A 19,701-nucleotide genomic window follows, 5' to 3' on the forward strand; every position below is an offset into this window, starting at 1 on the left:
GACAATGAATTCTCCCCTTCAGTGGACGGTAGACATAGGACCTGCTCATCAGTTTTAGCGGAGAGGTTTCAATTAGCTCAACATTATTAAGGTGTCAAGGGATGAATTTATAGCCTAATAATGACACTGGAACCAGGGAATATTGTGCGTTTATAATCCAGAGTGCACCTCATTCTTAATAATCACCTTGTCCTTTTCCTCTTACAAATGTCTGCATAACATTAAATCAAAGTTAAATTCTCCATATAGTGTGCATACAAAGAGAATTTAGCTCCTTTGTTAGAAGAAGGAAGCTCTCTTCAAGCCATGTTAGAAATTGTTTTTCACACAGATTTTCATTAAATTAAAAGAGGAAACATCATTAGAGTATTATGTAAAAGAATACTGCTTGTTTTAAGTATTGGTTTAAATATATGCCGTACATCATGTTCGAATTGTCGCCCTCTGTTGGCTATGATGCATAAATACAGCAACAATGAAGCGCTTTCAAGGGCAACGTAAAACCCCGCCTACTTCATTCTGATTCGTCGATGTTACCATGCTGCCAAGTTAATTGGATACTTCGGACGTCAATCGAATGACGAATGCGGATATGTAAGGCATAAAAACGACACCGGTGAGAAACGTGGGTTAACTTTTGTGTATATCCAGCTCTGTCTTCTCATTGTATTGTGTGTAGTTCTTACTCCGCCTTGTCTGTGTTTTGAGAACCTTATGTCAAGTCTTCCGTGTAAATTCAGAGCCTTTTAACGCGAGCTTTGCTAAAGGCATTTGGACTAGCAGCTAATGCTAGCTGCTGAGAGTGTCACTTCTCAGTAGAATGTCACTATGACAGGAACAGTTTAAAGGAAGATGTCCTTTTTAAAATAGGTCGTTTCGATGTCGCTGTCTCTTTGACCTGTTCATAAGTGTTTTGCAGTTCATTTTACTTATGTGTAATAATACACAAATATGAATGCTGCTAATCTCTCACTGCCAAATATACATATTTCTACCTGCAATTAAAATGGAAAATACTCATACATGTATTTTTATTTTAAACGTATTAAGAATAACGTATACGAATAGTTCTTATATTTAGTGTCTTCAAATTGTATTTTTTAGTGTTCTAATATTATACCACTAGATGGTGCACGATGTCACATATTACGACTGTGTTGTAAGACCAAGTAACATCAACACATTCAGCTCTTCAGCATCAACGCCTCAGCTCAAGGCTAGACATTGGAAATCAATCCCATGACCTGATAAAGAAGTAATTGGAATTGATAATTATTTGCAAGAACACACAGGAATCCATAGATCAATCCTCTTTCTCTTACTGTATCTGTATCTGATATCTCTTTCACATACTGTGTTTTCAATATTTGTGGTACCTGTATACCTGTTTTAATTTAAAGGTTAAATAAATGCATTCAAATCCCTTACAAGACACACTTAAATAACATAATAATTGGCTGTAAACACATTCCCTATCATTGTGTGCATTTGAAAAGGTCACTCTTGACTTGACATACTTTTCAACTTTACAATACTGCTATCTGGCAGCTTATTATTATCATTAAAGCCTCACATGTTGCCCTTTTCAGTATTTGTAGACATTAATGCCTCTCAGCTTCTGAATGGCTTTTCTTCAGAGGAAGCTGATCAATCATTGTTTCTCTCACCTTTTGTGTTTGTGTGTGTGTTTGTTTTTCACAGTGTCCACCTTACCGATGGCTGCCTCAGGGAAACTGGCGTCTTTCCGTCTGCCTCCCTTGCCTACTGTTGGTGAGCTTATAAAGCTGTACAAACTGCGAGCTGAGAAACAGCTCTCCCAGAACTTTCTGTTGGACTTGAGGCTCACAGGTTAGTCTGCCTCACACTTTCTTTAGTTTATCTGCAGTGCACCAATACCTGCTAGCTCCTGCTCTTTTTTTCTGTCTACACTAATAGCACACTGTGTGGTGTGTTTGGTCAATGCACTTGATTGCACAGCTTCACATGTCCTTGTCTCAAGGCATTGAAAACGACAAGCTTTGCTCCGTGAGTGAGGTTGAGTAGATCTCCTGCTAATGTGAATGGACTGAGTCAATTGTTTACTGCCTTTGCGGAGCTTGAGCCTTGATATAATTATCAGTGATGCAGTGCAGGTCTGATCTGCTTTCTTGCCCTTGGGCAAGGTGACTGTTAGATTAATGTATCTCTGCTTCACACAGAGGCAGACAGGTATTACAACATCACACGCTATTAATCTCAATTTAGATACCATGGACTCTGATGAAGACATCTGATTGGAGAGCGTGGTGTAATTTATATGATGCATGAGTTGGAATAAGTTAGTCATTTTCACCAATTGCTAACAAAAATATTAATGAAATGCACTGTTGAGTCGGTTATTCATCTCCATCTTTTCAGACAAAATAGTGCGTCAGGCAGGCAGTCTGCGGGATGCCCATGTGTGCGAGGTGGGTCCTGGTCCCGGGGGTCTTACCCGCTCTATCATCAATGCTGGGGCGGCCGACCTGCTTGTGGTGGAGAAGGATACACGCTTCATCCCAGGGCTGAAGGTAATAAAAACAGCTAGGATGATACTGGCTTATGCACTGTGTTATCAAGGTCATAAGGATTTTGAGAACAAAAGCTCAGATTTTACTTTCAACTGCAAAATCACAAGCCACCTGCAGGGTTATTACAGATTATCTGATCAATTTAATTTCATATCACATCCATTTCCACAGCTGTTGTCTGAAGCAGCACCAGGGAGGCTGAGGATTGTCCACGGGGACATTCTCACCTTCAGAATGGACCGAGGATTCCCAGTAAATATCTCCAAGCCATGGGAGGAAGGTGAGAATGAGAAGTGATGAAAGCTTATGAATTGTGAATCCACAGAACTTAAATGTGTGTGTGTGTGTGTGTGTGTATGCGTGTCATCACAGATCCACCAAACCTTCACATCATAGGGAATCTCCCCTTCAACGTCTCCACTCCTCTCATCATTAAATGGCTGGAGAACATAGCCAACAGAACGGGGCCCTTTGCCTTCGGCCGCACCAGGCTCACACTCACGTTCCAGAAAGAGGTGGCAGAGGTGGGTGAACACTGCTCTATGGATAACTTTTCATGTTGTATAATTGTCAGGATCCTGCTGTTTTATACAGCTGTATAGACTGTGTTATAACCAAAACTCAAAAACCTTTAATAGCATTATATTTAGGGATGCACGATATTATCGGCACGTTATCGGTATCTGCGGATTATGGCTTGAACATGACATATCGGCATCGGCAGATATGTCATTTTTCTGCTGATATTTTCCGCCGATAAAACAATGCTTTAATTATGCCTACATGCTCGACAATTCCCTTAAAAAGCTTGGCGTAATGCTACGACATTAACTCAGCACAAGTGTGCACTGCCTGCACCACGCCTCTTCCGTCTAGCGCCAAGGAGGGTGCACGATGTCGGTATGGCAGTTTTTGGCCACTACAATAATAGTAGGCATGATATCTATTCCACTACAGGTGAGACTTGATTTTCTCTGCAATTAGGTGGAAAAAAACGTGCCTAATATATCGGTATCGAAATCTGCAAAAAGGGTTGGAAAATATTGGGATATTGGCAAAAAATCCAATATCGTGCATCCCTAATTATATCTTAATTCTCAAGTAAATAAGGAGATATAAATTGCTTTTGTCTTTTAAGCCAGTTAAGTCATTAGGAGCATGATTTAATGATGTTTGCTTAATTGATTTAACTATTAATGACCTATTAAAACCTAATTAGGATTCACTTATGTGCTCATTATCTTCCAGTTTTTGTCCTGTTAAATTGCTAACCAGACATATTTGGTTACTACTGAAAGAATATGACCTCAGGACTTAACTTAGTAGTGCCTCTACAGTTAATCCATGGTTTAAGTTCTTGAAGACGTTTCACCTCTCCTGCGAAAGGCTTTTTCAACTGAAGAAGCCTTTCGGAGGGGAGGTTAGTTTTATCATTTTTTTAATTAAGCTGAGAATCACTATTGTTATTTTCTATCCAGAGGTTGACGGCCAGCACGGCCAGCAAACAGAGGAGCCGTCTGTCCATCATGGCTCAGTATCTCTGCACAGTCCACAACTGCTTCACCATCCCCGGACGGGCATTCATCCCCAAACCAGAGGTAGGATTAACTCTTATACAAATACTTAACATGGTCCAACATGGTCAAAAGTCAGTAATATAATCAGACTTTCACAGTGAACCAGCAGCAGCTGTATATTCCAGGTCTCCCTCTCTACTCTAGTTTGCACACACATTCATCCCACACATGTACAGTGTACCCTCTGGGGTGAGGCTGAACTTGGTTTTCAACTTTCAGAACACTTTTGTCAAAGTTATGCTATATTAGAAAAGTTGAATGTTCATTTCACCCTTAAGCAGCGGTCTTGAAATAGTGGCTGTCAGAATAAAATGGGCAGATGGACACATTACTATTTCACAGTGCTCATCCTACAATAGATAGCAGTGAGATCTCCTCACATCTCCTAATTTCTGCTCCTCATCTGGTCCCATGATCCCATCAGACTCCCTCATCATGTCACCATCGCTCATCCCTCCCTCACTATTCTGGCTTTAAGGCTTCATTAGGACTGTGTTGAATCAGTGTTGTCTCTGTTCTGTCTTTGGCCCCTCTCTAGGTCGTAATGATGCCTGGTGGGTATTTGAGATGTGGCACGATCACACTGCGCTATGTAATGAGGGCCTAGTTCTTTTTTAGGACCAATTTCTCTCTGTGCGACCGTTCAGCCCATGTGCGTGTATCAGTGGCGAAAGACGAGCGTTCACTCTTGCGTAACATGAAATTGCAAGGATATTTTATTTTTGGGGGGTGAGGAATTATAAGAGGACCAGGAGGTGCATTAAAAAATTAAAGTACTGCTGCAAAATTTAAAATCTCAGTGTTGGCTAATAGACAGCTGCTCTGAGATATATTTGGAGATTGCAGACACACAACTCATTTGAAAAGACTCAGGAGCTCTCTTACATCTCTGTACAAACGAAACCATGTTTTTCCTTTCCTGAATTAAAGGATAGGTGTTAGGTTGATGTCAGAGATGGACTGTTGGTCCCTCGAAGATGTCGTGGCTCTTTAGGAGACCCACTGTTGGTAAATATTTAATCTCCTGTGTGGAGTAAAATGCAGCAGAGTGAATGGGACCAGGGCTGATTGTTCATTCTCTTAGAAGAAATGACTCCCAATGATTATTTCATCACACTCAGCTGCCTTCCTGTGCATTTTCCTACTCTTGACTGTCTTATTTTTGTGTGTATGTCAAACGGAGCTTAAAGGCTTTTAGCATGCTTGTCTGCGCTGCTGCAAATGTGCACACGCGTTTGTGCGTGCGTGCTAGCATGCGTTATGTATACATGTGAGCAAAGTGGACTCACACTGCATGCGTGTGCATGCACTGCAGATGAATCAGCGCCTCCCACATGCCCACACAGGCCATCTATCCACACTAAATGTTTTAATGGGCACTTGGTCGAACTGATATCATTAGGAGAGATGATGGCTCTTTGATGAGCTGGCCTCCTGCTGCCGGTGTCCTATAAAAGATCAGAGAGCACATAGTGTAATTAATGTGATCATACTCTCTGCATTGTGCAGGCCGCCTTTTACTAGTATGTCATGAAGTATAATTCATAAAAAGCTGTATGGCTCTGGATTGTTTACTGGTGCGCACAAGAGTAATTACACAGAATGTGCATGAACAATAAAAATGTCCGGCCTGATTTACTGAAAACATCAAAGGCTGGTTGGAGTGGGGGGCTGAGGTTAGACACACAGGGATATAGACCTCCAGCTAAAGCAGTGGTTTGTCAATAAAACTATATTGTGTTGAGCATTCTGACAATATATGATCTATATATTGTCAGAATGCTAAATACAGAGAAATATTGTCATTGCATAAATGCGTAATGGATACTGCCTTTGATGTCCATACATTACAATGTTCATAGTGCTCCAGTGATGAAGCAGAGGCAGCGTATAAAACTGATAATACATTATAATGTGTTATAAGTGAATTATAATGTGTTTGTAACGCTGCCAAACACTGAAGGTCCCTCCCTCATATCCCTCTCTGTCTCTCTCTTGGTCACAGAAACATTTGTTTTCTTCTCTCTGTGAGTGTGTTACTGTTCCTACCTATAGCCAATTAACCGAGTCAGCGCTCTAATTGTTGGTATTATCTCGCTCCCACTGAAGCTTTGGGATTACCTGATTGTGTTAATGAAGCACAACTGGGCTTTTTGTCCGCTTTCGCCTCGTCTCGTAACATCTGAACCTGCGGCTCTCTGTTAGCTGATAGTGAGGCGTCCTTGAACAGGGCAGATATATCTAGATGAAGATATTTCTGTATTTTTAAAAATCAGATTGAAGACAAAATGCCGCTGATTGGTCAGCTGTTTTAGATGTCCTCCACCAACATCACCAATGGCAACTGTCCCACACCACAGCACATGAAATACGCAGCAGCAGGTGCTTCACCACACATATGGCAATTAGTGGAGTGTGAAAAACATCTGAAGTGGTTTAATACTGTGTAATCAAACAAACAGCGAGTCACAAAGAGCCACGAAAAAAGCAATGAAATTACTGAGCCTTTCCAAAGAACCGTGATCAAAAAATAGCCCCGGTTAAGCGCGGGGGGGGGGGGGGGGGGGGTGAGTGTTGGTTTATTTGAACCTATGGGATCTGGCCAGCGCGGGCTAAAGGGATAATGAGAGGGGAAATGTTGAATCCATTTTAAATTAGCAGCTGCTGGAGTCCGTATTGACGTGGGCCGCGCAGATAGGCTCTTATCCTTGCTGTTTAATCTCTCCGTCTTGTTCCTCTCGCCCCCGGCCTGCACCTCTCTTGTGTCACATTGAGTGACTGAGATTGTCCTTGAAGGTTTCTGAGAGAGGCGATTGGCTGCTTTGATGGTGTCCCCCCCCTCCAGGCTCAGAGTGCCCTGAGTCGGTCCTGCTGCAGATCACACCTGCCTCCCTTTGCTTATTACTCACTCTCTGCCTGTTAATTCTCACGTAGACAGACGGATTGAATGATCTTTAAATTGCTTCTGTCGTTCACAGCTTTATACATATGTGACATATCCTCTTTAGTAAAGCAAACGGAGAACAGAAACAGCTCTATTGCTGTTGCTGCAGGTATTATACACATTTCTCATTTGTATTCTGGTCAGGGGTCAAGGAGTTTTAGAGAGCATACCGCTTTCAAGCGTCTGCATCTTCACCACGGACATCCACTCATCCAGCTTCATCTTCACTGCCTCTTTACATAGAAAATAGCTGATTAGCAAAGAGTAAAGAGTGCGTGTTGACTTGCTCATCTACCTTCCCCTGCCTCCCTCTGCTTTCTCGGCAGAATTTGATTAAAATCAACTCCTGTCCTTCACAGGCAGGTCTTTAAGTCTTGCAATAGATGCTTCATCACGAGCAACCTGCTGTCTCTCCAGGAGAGCTCCTACAGAGCTCCGCAGCGTGCTAAGAGCTGTGTCATTCATTTGAAAGAGCGGGGAAGAGAAGGAGTTGCTGAGGAGGGGAGTGGGAGTCAGACGTATTTCATGACAGAGATGAAAAAAACAGTAAAAGAAAATGAGTTGGAGAAAGAAAATGGGAAAGAGGAAGAATGGAGTAATAACTCGGTGGGAGATGACAATAAAATCAAAGATGGATGGAGAGGAGGCTTTGGAAAATGCAGTTAGATAAAATAAAAAAAGAGAAGGAGAAATGGGGGATCGAGTTTAAGAGAATGGAGAGGACGTAAACATACTTTATGTGATGTGTGGCACTAACAACAAAGGCAAGAAAAGGATGTAAAACCAGCAAAGCCTCCTCCTCGAGTACAGATCGCTAGGAGACGGATTCATGACAGAGATCGATCTGAAAGGAGAGTGAGGCGTACCTCCAGCAGATGGTTGTCTGGGCCAGTCGTCAGCCCGCTCTGAGTAATGGCTGCATCAGCCATCACCCGCCAACTAACTGAGCCTCACAGGAGGAGAGCCCTACAGATGTTCGCCTTGTACAGCGTCGCCGACCAAGAGCACAGGCCAGATGAGCCGAGCATAAATTAAATTTGTTGATGCTGCATTGAGCATCCATTATGGCTCGTAGCTGTCAGAAACAGCTTCGGCCTGCATCCAGAAAGTGATATTTAAATGTCCCCTTGTTTTTCTTCCCATGACTGAGGTGTCGGCTGCGGCTTTTTCAAGTATCAAAAGAATGATATCCTTTGAATTCAGAGGGTGTTTCAGTTGAATGTGACTCACCTCAGTGCATTGTAATGCAGTGGCAGGCTCAGTGATGGATACCTTCTCTGTGACCTGAAGTGGCCCAGCGCACGCCTCAACAGTACGATTGTGAATCTACTCAGAGGGCCTGCACTGCTTTCTCACCTCCCACCACACACTCTACAGGCACACAATTCATCCAGGCCTATTCCTATTCCACAAACGGGGTCAAACACGGTATCAAGAGTATCGGGGGGAAAGTTATTTCAATGACTTGTGCCAGCGCGGTAAACGCCTGCAGGCTTGGTCTCAATACATCACAGACCCAAGGTAAAGAAACGCTAAAAATACCCTCCTCCTCCTCCCTCCTTAAACAAAATGCAGAGGTTGGCGGAGTTGGCTTATGAACATCTCCAGAGATCTATTGCTCCTCCTAACAAGAAACTGTGCCGGGGTTCGCTCAGAGTCAGCGATCACTGTTCAGCACATTCAGCTTTGTCTAGTTAGTGAGCATGCAAAGAGAATATGCAGGTACTTTGAGTGATGCTAAAACCCTGGCTACATCCCAAGAAAATAAAGCTTTTTTTTTTAGCTTTCAACTATTAAATTGCTGATGGTGCTTTGATGCTCTGATAACTAATGAAGTCTGTAAAAAAAAAAAAGCCTCTACACAATTGGAGGCATCAATCTATAAGCTATTAACTTGAAGGGTTTGTTTGAACCCTCTAATTTCAACTTCATGCACTGTGATTTCATGACTTAATTTCAGGCTTTTAAGAGGGACTGATGGCGTAGGTTGGATTAGGTGGGAGTGTTGATGAGGTTTTTTCAGGTTAGAGTAAAAAAGGCCTTTTTATCATGATTGTTTGAGCTTAAAATATAGTTAAACTCACAACAGCATCAACCTTTCGTTCCTTAGCACGTTGACGTAGGTTTTTCAGACCCGGGAAGACCCCCTAATAAATGCAGATGATCTCTTTTCCCATTACCAGTGAAGTATACTCCTGTCGGTCTCTTTTCTGCTGCGTCGCCGTCTGACGTCACAACGCACCTGAAACAGTGGTTAGGTCTTTATTTTATCTATTACTCATTTAGTCTATTTGTCAAACTCGGCGCAGACAATTTTGGAACGATGTTCAAGCGCTGCTTAGAAGGCGACGGGTGGAATTTGTAGCTGAGATGACAAGGAGTCGTAGAAGTTACCGACGGAGCATAGCATCGCGCCGGAGAGGGTGGCGGAGTAGTGTGTCGACCCGGGTTTGTGTTCCCATCAATGCCGATCGGAGCCGAGGCGATAAACGCCCAGGTCTACTGCAGAGTCATTGGACCTGGGCCTGAATGCTGATTGTAACCTCTCAATAGGCGAAACAGCCAGTTGTTAGTGGGTGTTAGCGTGTTTTTTGACCAGTGGGAAAAGGGCTAAAGTTTGCCTCTGAGTTTCTGTGCTCTAACTTATACATTTGTAGTCTTCTTAAAACAATACAATAATCTCTACAATGATCAATGTCATAAGGGAGATGATAGATCGCAACCAAACCGATGTGTCTACACCTTCAGCCGTTTAGCCTCCCTCACCTCCAACGTACTGTACAGAACCATCCCTGCCACGAGTCCCGCCCATGCTGTAAAATGAAATATTAAAGGGCCTCCTTTGAACTGTCAGAGTGTATTGTTTTCCTACAAGCGCTCCTTTTGTCATCTCCACAGCTTTTACTGCCTTCCTCAGCAGTAAACTGCTCAGCCAAGGTCGTTGCTATTATTCCCCCAGCCTCACATGTACGCTGGAACCAGAGAAGCGCCGCTCCGACAAAGGAAGGTCATTCTCCCTCTGCGCTGATGACCGCATTATATCTCCAGTATAAAGCTTCATGAGCATTACCGCTGTCCAAAACAGAGAGCCGCACATTAAGCATGGTGACATACTCGAGCAATTCGGGTGCTCATTGTATTCTGAGCAATGTGGTGAGCGCTAATGGAGTTTTGGTGACCGATCGGCGTGACAGTTTCTTCCAATGCTGCGATGTCTGCCTCGCTCTGTGTCAGCCAGCAGACCTGGGCGAGTAAATTAGCGCTCCTGTGTGTGCTCATCTTCTCATTGTCTTCCACGTTTCTTTCTCTGCGGTTGATCTTTGGAAAGGTCATTTCCCGGTCAAGCAGGTCAATAAAACAATCAGTGTATTTTTGAAGATGCAGGGCAGTTCAAAGAGAAGCCTGACGCATGATTAACCCCTGCCTCAAATTGGCGAGAGCTCACCTCCCCTCATCTAAGCTCACATTTGAGATCTGTCATAGCGGCAACTCGAGGTGAAAGCCTTTGATGGAAAATGTAGGTTAAATACACAGAGGAGCAGATCTTATTAGCAGTTCCCCACGAGAGGAGTAGGTATTTGATCTGCTCTCTTGTTGCATAACCAAGAGGAGTGGGAGAAAGAGAGGGAGACTTGAATAATCCATGTTTGTTTCCAGAAAGCACATTCTCGCTCAGTCGGTGTGGAGGAGGCTCCAATCAGCTGTAATGAGAGCCCAAATTCTCTCAGGAAAAAACTATTCAAAAACCACTGCTAATGGAGTTTGAGGCTATACGCCACAGAAACTTCCTGTACAGTACTCTGATTTGAAACGAGCTCTGCTGAGGGCTAAAGACATTACGCAGTAATCTGTACAAACTTTGATGACTCGGAGCAGAAATTGTGGTTTTAGCTTTTATATTTATTTTTTGTTTCTGGCATTCGTCTTGTTTGTGTTCATGATGGAACAGTAAACTTATTTTGGCTCAGGGGAAGCCGACATAATGAAACACATTTACACGGGATGTTTGTTTCAAAATGTAAGCTTGGCTTTCTTATGGATCATTTCTCTGCTTAATGTGTGTGATTTCTTGTGTCAACTTTTGAACGTCATGGATAAAAGCGTTGCCAATACACTGAATAAGTCTCTACATAGTAATATAAATATATTAGCTGATATTAGGGATGCACGATATTATCGGCACGTTATCGGTATCTGCAGATAATGGCTTGAAAATGACCGATCGGCATCGGCAGATATGTTATTTTTCTGCTGATATTTTCTGCCGACAAAACAATGCTTTTATTTTGCCTTAATGCTCGATGATTACCTAAAAAAGCTTAACGTTTAACTAAGCACGAGTGTGCGTGTGCACTGCCTGCGCAAAGTTATCAACGATGTACAAATAAAGACTAAAAAGTCACAGAAACTCGAGCCAATAAAGGGTTCAAGATGTCTGCGGTATGGCAGTTTTTGTCCATTACAATAAGAGTAGGCATGATATCAATTTCCCTACAAGGGAGACTTGATGTTCTCTGCAATTAGGTGGAATAAAAAAAATGTGCCTAATATATCGGTATCGAAATCGGCAATCGGCAAAAAGTCCAATATTGTGCATCCCCAGCTGATGTATTTTGGACATAGACATCATTCAGAGATTATTTCAATACGAAACACTTATGGTTATTTAACATCGTGGCTTCGACATGTACTGAGCGGGACGTTTACTGGTTGAATCTTTTCAATAACTAACTAACTTTTCAATAAGACTTCAACCAATAATTATGTTAAATTAAATGATGGATTGATCTGTCCATTATTTTCTTGATTGAATATTAAATGATGTGACAATAAAGTCCAAAGCTTGTTTTTTTTTTAACCTATGAATAGAATAAAGAAAAGCCTGCAATTAAGTAGTTAGAACCAGTGAATGATTTTCTGTTCATCGGCTAAATGACCTGCTGTTTCAGCTCTGCTTGTCAATGTTCACTGGTTATCAACCTAATTGATGAGACATTGTTTTAAAATTTGTTCATCATCGAACATTCTTAAAGATGGTTTTTTTGGCCTTGTGTCTATATTTGACAGGACGGTGTATAGAGTCCTGTCAATAGAGTAGCGTGGGCAAGTGCAGCAAAGGGCAGAGGGTCAGAGCCAAACCCGGGGTCGCTGCGTCGAGGGTGATAAAGTGATAAATGGTAAATGGACTGTACTTATATTGTGCTTTTCTAGTCTTGCGACCACTAAAAGCTGCTTTTACACTACATATCACATTCACCCATTCACACACTGATGGCAGAGGCTGCTATGTAAAGTGCCCCCAGTCATCACAATCACACACAGTTAGATATGCCACCAGAAGCTATTTGGGGCTCGGTGTCTTGCCTGAGGACACTTTGACATGTAGAGTGGGGATCGAACCGCCAACCCTCTGATTGAAAGATGACAGATATTGGGCACGCTCTAACCGCTAATCCAAACCAGCAACTTAGTGACTTATGACATCTAACATCTGGTGCATTTTACAGATGAAAAATTACCTTTCCAAAAGGAGTGCAAACCAATCATTATTTTCAGCTAATTCTTTTTTTAATTATCTGGCATTTCGGTCCACCAACTTATTTATCAATTAGCATATACACCAAAGTGTCTGATAAAATATGTGCTTATTGCAGATAAATCGCTGTAGATTAATGTAAGTGACAGATTGCAGTTGTTGTCTGATTGCCCTTTATGTAAATACCTGTCACACACAACCTCTCTCTGTGTGTTGTTCTCCTTTTGTGGTCATCTTTAATTATTATCAGCAGCTCTGCATGTTGTCAGTAAACTCACTCTGTATCAGATACAAAGCCAAACTGAGATAACTACCATTCCTTTACCCTCCCAGAGGTGTTGTTATTATTCTATTCATCTATAATACAATGTTCTCATCTCAGTGCGTGGTGATTCAAAGAGGCTAGGTGTGATATTAAAGGGAGAAGTCTATTTTCAAAACCCATTTGCACATAGGAACGTTTTACGGATACATATTGTAGTTGGACACAGCACAGCCTGTACCATCCAACAATCTGTAGATTTGGCAGCAAGATTCATGCTGTCCATCCTTATCAGCCGCACAGGTAAAACACACAGCAGACTCCATACAGCAGACATGATGCTTTCACAAAATAGTTTTATTGGTAAAAAATAGAACTACTTGCACAAGCACATTGAGACAACTGTATCAGAACTTGTGAACTGTTCAATATCACAAATATGCTCTGGCAAACTAAGAAGTGCTAAAGCATCCACAAAAATAAGCTGCTATTATCAAAATGATAAATCACTGTCTCGATACAGTTTATGCAGTAGAGTTGTAACTCTTTAGACTTTTAGGACCTAGTCACTTTGCACTCTGGCCATTTATAAGCTAATGAAATTGCGTGCTGATGATCAAGCTGCACAGCTACCAAAAAAGAGAAATTTCTAGCTCATATTTTTCAGCTGAATCCTATCAGACAAAAATCTTTTTCCTTTTTTCCAGAGTGCCAGTAGTGTTGTGTTTTTGTACTGGTCCAGGGAGCTTGGAATGCTCAGCCATTTGAAACAAACTGCTGTCAAAGTAACACAAGTAAAGGTGCATTGCGTAGTCTTCTTATAAAGAAGATATGGTATGAACATGATATTGTATTTTATATTGAAACAATCAGAGGGAATCCTGATCCCTCGGTAAAAACAAACACTTTAAAAGGCTAGATTCTTGTGTACAGTTGTCACAGACTTACAGTGAACCAGATTTGCTGAAACAAATACACGTATGTCATTTAGAAAATACCACACATATCTTTTCACTGAAACTCTCAGTGAAGTCTTGCTGTGCTTTGGGAAATGAGACATAAAGAGGATTTAAAATAACCCTCGAAAGCTGCACTGGACTGTACACAAGCATCTAGTTGACTTGAGACTTAGTCTGGCAGAACAAATCACAAATCCATAAAACATTTGCCAATGTATAATTCATGTACAAACAACGCAATAAAAAAATAAACAGAAAGAACTTCACTTGGTATTAAAACGTGTCATCATGAGACGATTTGGCACATTCTCAAAACACATATCGTGTCAGTATTAGTTGATGACATGGCACATTCTTTACTTTGTTTATTGCATTGGTTATGGTGCCTGGGCAGTGAGTTATTGTCAGGAGGCCAGTTCTGTCGGCTATAGTCTGTGCTGGGCAAGATGGCTAAGTCAGGGTGGGGTGGAAACCTGGCCCTAGAGGGCTGCCAGGGCCGGCAGTGATGCCCACGGAGATGCCTGTGGCATGCCAGCAGCAGCCTGCAGGTGGCGAGCTGGGCCCAGCCATCTGCTCTCCCCCAGGAAGCTGCATGTTTCTGAGAGGGAAGGAGAGAACGTGCAGTTCTATACATCACTGCCAAGGCCTGTCTCAAGCACAATAACAGTATTCCTCCGATATCCCTCCTCCAATGAAGGGCAGACACGCTCTGGAATACGACTGTGTTAAAGCGTAACAGTGCTACTGACACATGAGTAGGTGGGAGTTTGTTTATGTATACATGTGTGTGTGGCGCCCATGCTTTCAACATGCATCAGCTTTCTCTTGTCAACGATCATCCATGTAACATGTGACACAAGCAGGACAGAAGGAGTGGGGAAAAAGGAAGAGTGACACGTAGGAAAAAGAGGAATTGTTACATAGTCAGGAGGCTGCAATTTAAGACACTGAGACAGTCTGCAGGTGCAGACTGGAAGCAGAAGCGCGCTGCTGACGCACTTGGAAAACAAGTCACATATGGAGAATGACTCAAGCCTTTTTTAGCCGCCTGCCACCCAGCTACCCAGTGGACCATGACTCTAGAAGCTTCTCCTTTTCTGCTTCGTCTTTGCCTCTGTGGCACTGCACCATTAAACATCTGTTCATCCCTGTGAGTCTACTTGTATGGTGTAGACACCACAGCAGTGGGCAGCAAAGAGGAGCATCTTCCACGACCTCTGAAAATGTGAGAGGGATGCAGGATCATGTCACTGGCTAATAAAGGGGATTAGAGAAAATAGTGCGAGCAGAGGTTCTGATTAAAGCTTATGGAGCCATAGCTGGAGAAAAAGACCCCCCCCCCCCCTCCCCAAACAACTCCACACCACTGACTGACACGCACATACCCCCAGACAATAACGATATTTGAATGCCGAATTCTGTTTCCATGGCAGTTTGGAGGAGGATGACAGGAGTGAAAAGCACATGCAAAAAGCCGGCGTGTCTGAGTGTTTACTGTGTACAAAAAAGCGTGTACAAACACAAGAGCATGAGTAAGTGTGTGGGCGTGCATGTCTGAGGGCGTGCAGGAATGGTACATGGATTGGGATGGGGAGCTGCTACTTACAGGCAGTATTTGTCTGCATGTAAGTACAAAAACATCGCAACAGAGAGTCTACTTCACTGAAGGATTAAATCTGTCTTTTTATTTCTCTCCATCTCTCGCTTATTTCCACCTGCAGAGAGGGAGAAGCAGGCAACTGTTTGTCTGCATTTTCTGTCTTGTATCCAGCCCAGCAGCCCACATCTACTCCTCCTGACAGACCTCTTTGAACAGTTACAGCAGGGTAATGTTTCTACAGCTTTTCAGGCACAGGCATTTTGTGGCTATGTCTCAGTCTTCTACCAGGCATTCCGCTGTATTAATACACAGACAGGCTCCACACAGCATGCTTTAGAGGCAAAAAATCAACATCATTCTAGTAGCTAACAAAAATATGACCATTTATTTCAATCAATTCCACATAGCATTCTAGTGGATAAGTATACGAAAATCTACAATGGCTTGCTATGAAAGGGTTTCCACCTACTGCACTCAGGCGTTATATTGCCTATTTTATCAATTGGGAAGGGTTCCAAACGATTGTAAATAGCAGCTAAATGATTGCTTTTTCCTCCTTTTCAATTCAAACCTTTGGCGAGGGATAAAAATCTACACAGAAGCCTTCCTTATTTGCTTAATCCATTCCCCGGGGAACTCTTTCTGTGATTTACTGATGAAGGATGTCTGCATTTGGTTAGCGGCTCCCTTCGATGCTGCAGCACCTTATCCTGGCTCCTTACACATTCACTCTGTTTGTTCCAAGGCGCTGCTCAGGGAATACCTCCACTGCTTGTGCTTGCAAAACAGAAAAGGGTAGAAGAGCAAGATAGAGGAGAAGGTAAAATGAATTTAAAGTTGTTGCCCTCCTTTTTCATTTCTTTCTCCTCCTCCATCTGGAGTAGAGCCTAGAGTGTAGCATAAGCCGTGATGGTTCCCCCTCAGGCTCGTCTCCTTTTAGCCGGAGCATACACAGCCCTGTTTTATTACACATAGTCCTGCAGGCTGTAACCAGTCTTATTGTCTAATGGGGAGAGAGAGCAATACTGGTGCTGGAGCTCCTGCTGCTGCTGAAGCAGCTGTTGCTGTTGTTGCTGCTGTAGCAGCAGTTTGTCAGGGGGAGGGAGCAGGACCAGGTCCTGGGGGCCATGCCTCTTCCCTGAGCAGGACATACAGAAGATGGACCCCCCCACAAAGAGGAATCCTGCCGAAACAAAGGCCACGTACACTGCACCCCCAGGCTCAAACTTATTGCTCTCGGGCACACTGGAGTCCAGGAAGTTGGTGATGACCTCGTTGGTAAACCAGGAAGCAGGCACCAGACACAGAAAGCCTGCAGCCACAAAGCAAGCACCACTGGCAATCGCAGCGTGCCGCTTGGAGCGACGTCCACCCCCCCATCGGGTGCATTTTAGTCCCAGGGATGCAAGACAGAGGCCCATGGCAGCCAGTACGCAGCAGAGCACCATGGTGGTGCGGGCAGTCTGCAAGTACGCAGGTAGTGAAAGCACTGAATACTTGAGTGTGCAACTGAACATGCCTGTGCTGTACCATGTGCAGTCCATCCACAGACCCTGCATCTGGGAAATCGCTGTGATGATGTTGGAGCCCACATCTGCGCTGACCTTCCAGTTGGGCAGCAGAGTGGCCACCATGGCACCCATGATGCCCAGCAGCGCGAGGACAAATCCAAATATCTGCATGCCCGTGGATGCCATGCTCCTTTTGTAAGTTAATGCTGCCGCCGCCTCAGCCGTTGTCCTCGCCAGGCAGCATTCACCCAGCGCCAGCCAGGCTCCTCGACCCCGCTGCCCAGCCGCCTCTCTCCCCTCCCTTGGTGGTGTACCAGCTGCCAGTCAAATCTCCGGCTCCTCAGCTCCTCAGCTGCGGCTCCACTGAGCTGGAGGAGAGAGACGAAAAGGAGAAATTGAACTGAGTGGGTCTCCTCGCTCTCCTTCTTTCTTTCTCCCCCTCATTCACCTCACACAAGCACAGACTTTTCTGGCTGGAAACAAAGGGCAGCGTGAAGCACGAGCGATAAGAGCTGGCTCTGGCTGATACAGTAAGTAAGCAAAACACTGGGGGTTGTTGTGCATGTATGCATTTTCTGTGTGTTGCCTTCTCCTTTTCCTTACTGGAGCCCCATAGAGCTGTTATTGGAGAGGGAGAAATGAATTTGTGGTATTTGCAGTGCTCAATTGCTATGTGGACTTAAAGCTGCAGTGCCCTTACCCCCTCATATACTGTATATTCTACCACTTTGATTTTTGGTTTGCCTAATAAACTGACCCTACAGTTACCAGTAGTTATCAATTACACAATGTTTTATTAGGGTAAAATACCTGATAATTCAATTAAGTCAGCCGCTAGAATTAAACTTTGTTAATGTACCTGCTCTTTTTTGTATTACTATTGAGTCGGACCTTCTGGCGGCGCAGTATTTGCTCTCTATCTAAATAAATACGTCGTCCCAGCTTTCAATAAATAATCTTCAAGCGCAGGCTAACTATTTGCTGCTGTTTTACGGTCCAAAGAGGGGGGTAAAGCGATGTTGAAATAATCCCTTACCCCGGCTGGTGCAGAGCTGGCGCTGACGCGTCACGTTGTTCGCAGTGGTTCCTGTAAACACACACAGTCACACATTGAGAGACAGTCGGCTGGTGAGGGGGCGAGGAGGAGAACACAGCCCGGACCGCGGACTCATTGAAGCCATCCATTTCCTTAGCAACAGCGTATCAAAGGACATCCCAGCTCCGTGGACCACACAGGCTTGGCCGGAGCCCGGGAGAAATAACCGTAGCGCTCCGGCTGTCTCCCTCTTTCTCTCTCTCTCTCCCCTGCTCGCGCGCTCCCTCTCTCTCCTCGCCGGTTCGTGTGTGTATGAGTGTGTGCTGGAGAAAAGCAGCCTCTGCCTCACAACAACTTAATAAATGGTTAGACCTCACTGTTCCGCTCCAGACTGCTGCTGTACGTCTGTCAACACCTCTTTTCCTCACAACAACCAACGTCCGAACCCTTACTCAAACAGAAACACATTACTCCTCTCTTTTGACACGTTACAGAAAACTGAACTCGGTGTAACGTTGCTCGTTTCTTATCGTTGTCAATCTCTATCAAATTTAACCAATGAAATCCGAATTATTCTACTGTTTATATTTAAGATATCACCGCGAAGAAACATTTTAATACGAGTATGTTTGGTTGACCAGAATGCTAGCATTCATGTCCAAAAACATTAGGCTAATAATAAAACGTTTTACTTAATTAAACTTAATAGCCTCGGGTGTTTAGACAGAAATCTTGGGTTTTATTAGCTAAGGTTGCATCCATTGTCATTTCTGCCATCTCTCAGCACCTTTTTTATATTTTTTATTTTTTTTTACCATTACTTCTTTAACCAAAGGAAATATTCCTGATGACTATTGTTTGCAAATTTTTCAAGGTTGGGATAACTTAACAAAAACAAATGAGTGATAATTTTTCGTTATTTGATGCTATGAAAAGGATGATTGACAGCTCTGTTGACCAATTTGGCTCCTGCAGCCGATCTGTTCCAGATTAGCAGAGTAGAAGACGTTCGGCGAGAGGAGACGTAACTAAAACAATCCCTGCAGTCATTGAAGTTCCCATATCTGTGAACGTTAACCTCAGACCAACACAAAAAGCTGTTCTGCTGTTAAATAAGCTGGAGTGCAGGATCTTTGCTGTTTTTTTTGTTTAGCGGAAGTGGCTTCGGCGGCTCCTCCCGCCGATCTGTACTGTGCAAGTCTGGCTCCAAATGATGTCACCAGCGCAAGATGGCAGCGCCTGTCTGTTTTGGCATCAATTTCGTACAATAAGAGCAGATGGAGACTTGTCGTCCAACTATATATACATATTTAAAGTCAGTATCATCAATGCCTGAAATTTAGCAGAATGGTATCTGATGCTCAAAGAGATAGTACTTGTCTGTAAGGGGTGACATTGTTGCTTCTCAATGGAGACAACTGTTCTTGATGTGTATTGTGAACAAACTAACAAATAAAATGAAAGTCATTCCGTTCCCATATTCAACTGCTCAGTAATTATAATATGATACTGCTGTTGTTAAAAGATAAGAAAGAGCCCAGATGCAAAGTCTAGATTAGATTTCCAAACAGCACGACGACACAACTGGGAAGGGTAATCTAATTAAGACAGAAGAAAGATCTGCTATCATTATGACCAGACGAGCTGATCAGTCTTCTACCAAGCTTTGTTTGTTTATGTGTTGCTCCAGAGGCCAGAGGAGCATGTGTACCCCACCACGCTAAAAC

At 43.3% G+C, this 19,701-nt stretch overlaps 2 protein-coding genes across 2 annotated transcripts in view; one reads left to right on the plus strand and one right to left on the minus strand.

The window, feature by feature from the left end:
* Positions 1-593: 593 nt before the first annotated feature.
* tfb1m (transcription factor B1, mitochondrial) overlaps positions 594-19,701 on the plus strand; it is a 28,612-nt gene continuing 9,504 nt past the window's right edge. The window contains exons 1-6 of the mRNA XM_069662154.1: positions 594-625; positions 1,702-1,848; positions 2,398-2,549; positions 2,721-2,829; positions 2,922-3,073; positions 4,028-4,147. Coding sequence (XP_069518255.1) covers positions 1,716-1,848; positions 2,398-2,549; positions 2,721-2,829; positions 2,922-3,073; positions 4,028-4,147 — 666 coding nt within the window. The 5' untranslated portion in view covers positions 594-625; positions 1,702-1,715. The remainder of the gene's footprint in view (positions 626-1,701; positions 1,849-2,397; positions 2,550-2,720; positions 2,830-2,921; positions 3,074-4,027; positions 4,148-19,701) is intronic.
* LOC138591528 (claudin-20) lies at positions 15,190-18,141 on the minus strand. Its single transcript, XM_069662155.1, has 2 exons — positions 17,975-18,141; positions 15,190-17,306 (listed from the first exon to the last, which is right to left on the minus strand). The coding sequence occupies exon 2, from the start codon at positions 17,122-17,124 to the stop codon at positions 16,393-16,395; it is 732 nt and encodes a 243-aa protein (XP_069518256.1). The 5' UTR covers positions 17,125-17,306; positions 17,975-18,141; the 3' UTR covers positions 15,190-16,392.

The sequence above is a fragment of the Semicossyphus pulcher genome, unplaced genomic scaffold (assembly GCF_022749685.1).
Source record: "Semicossyphus pulcher isolate SPU_LCO1_2020_fin unplaced genomic scaffold, fSemPul1.0.p SCAF_14, whole genome shotgun sequence".
NCBI classification, from domain to species: Eukaryota; Metazoa; Chordata; class Actinopteri; order Labriformes; family Labridae; genus Semicossyphus; species Semicossyphus pulcher.

Coding starts and splice junctions, on each gene's coding strand:
- LOC138591528 (XM_069662155.1), bottom strand. CDS start 17,124: ATGGCATCCACGGGCATGCAGATATTTGGATTTGTCCTCGCGCTGCTG.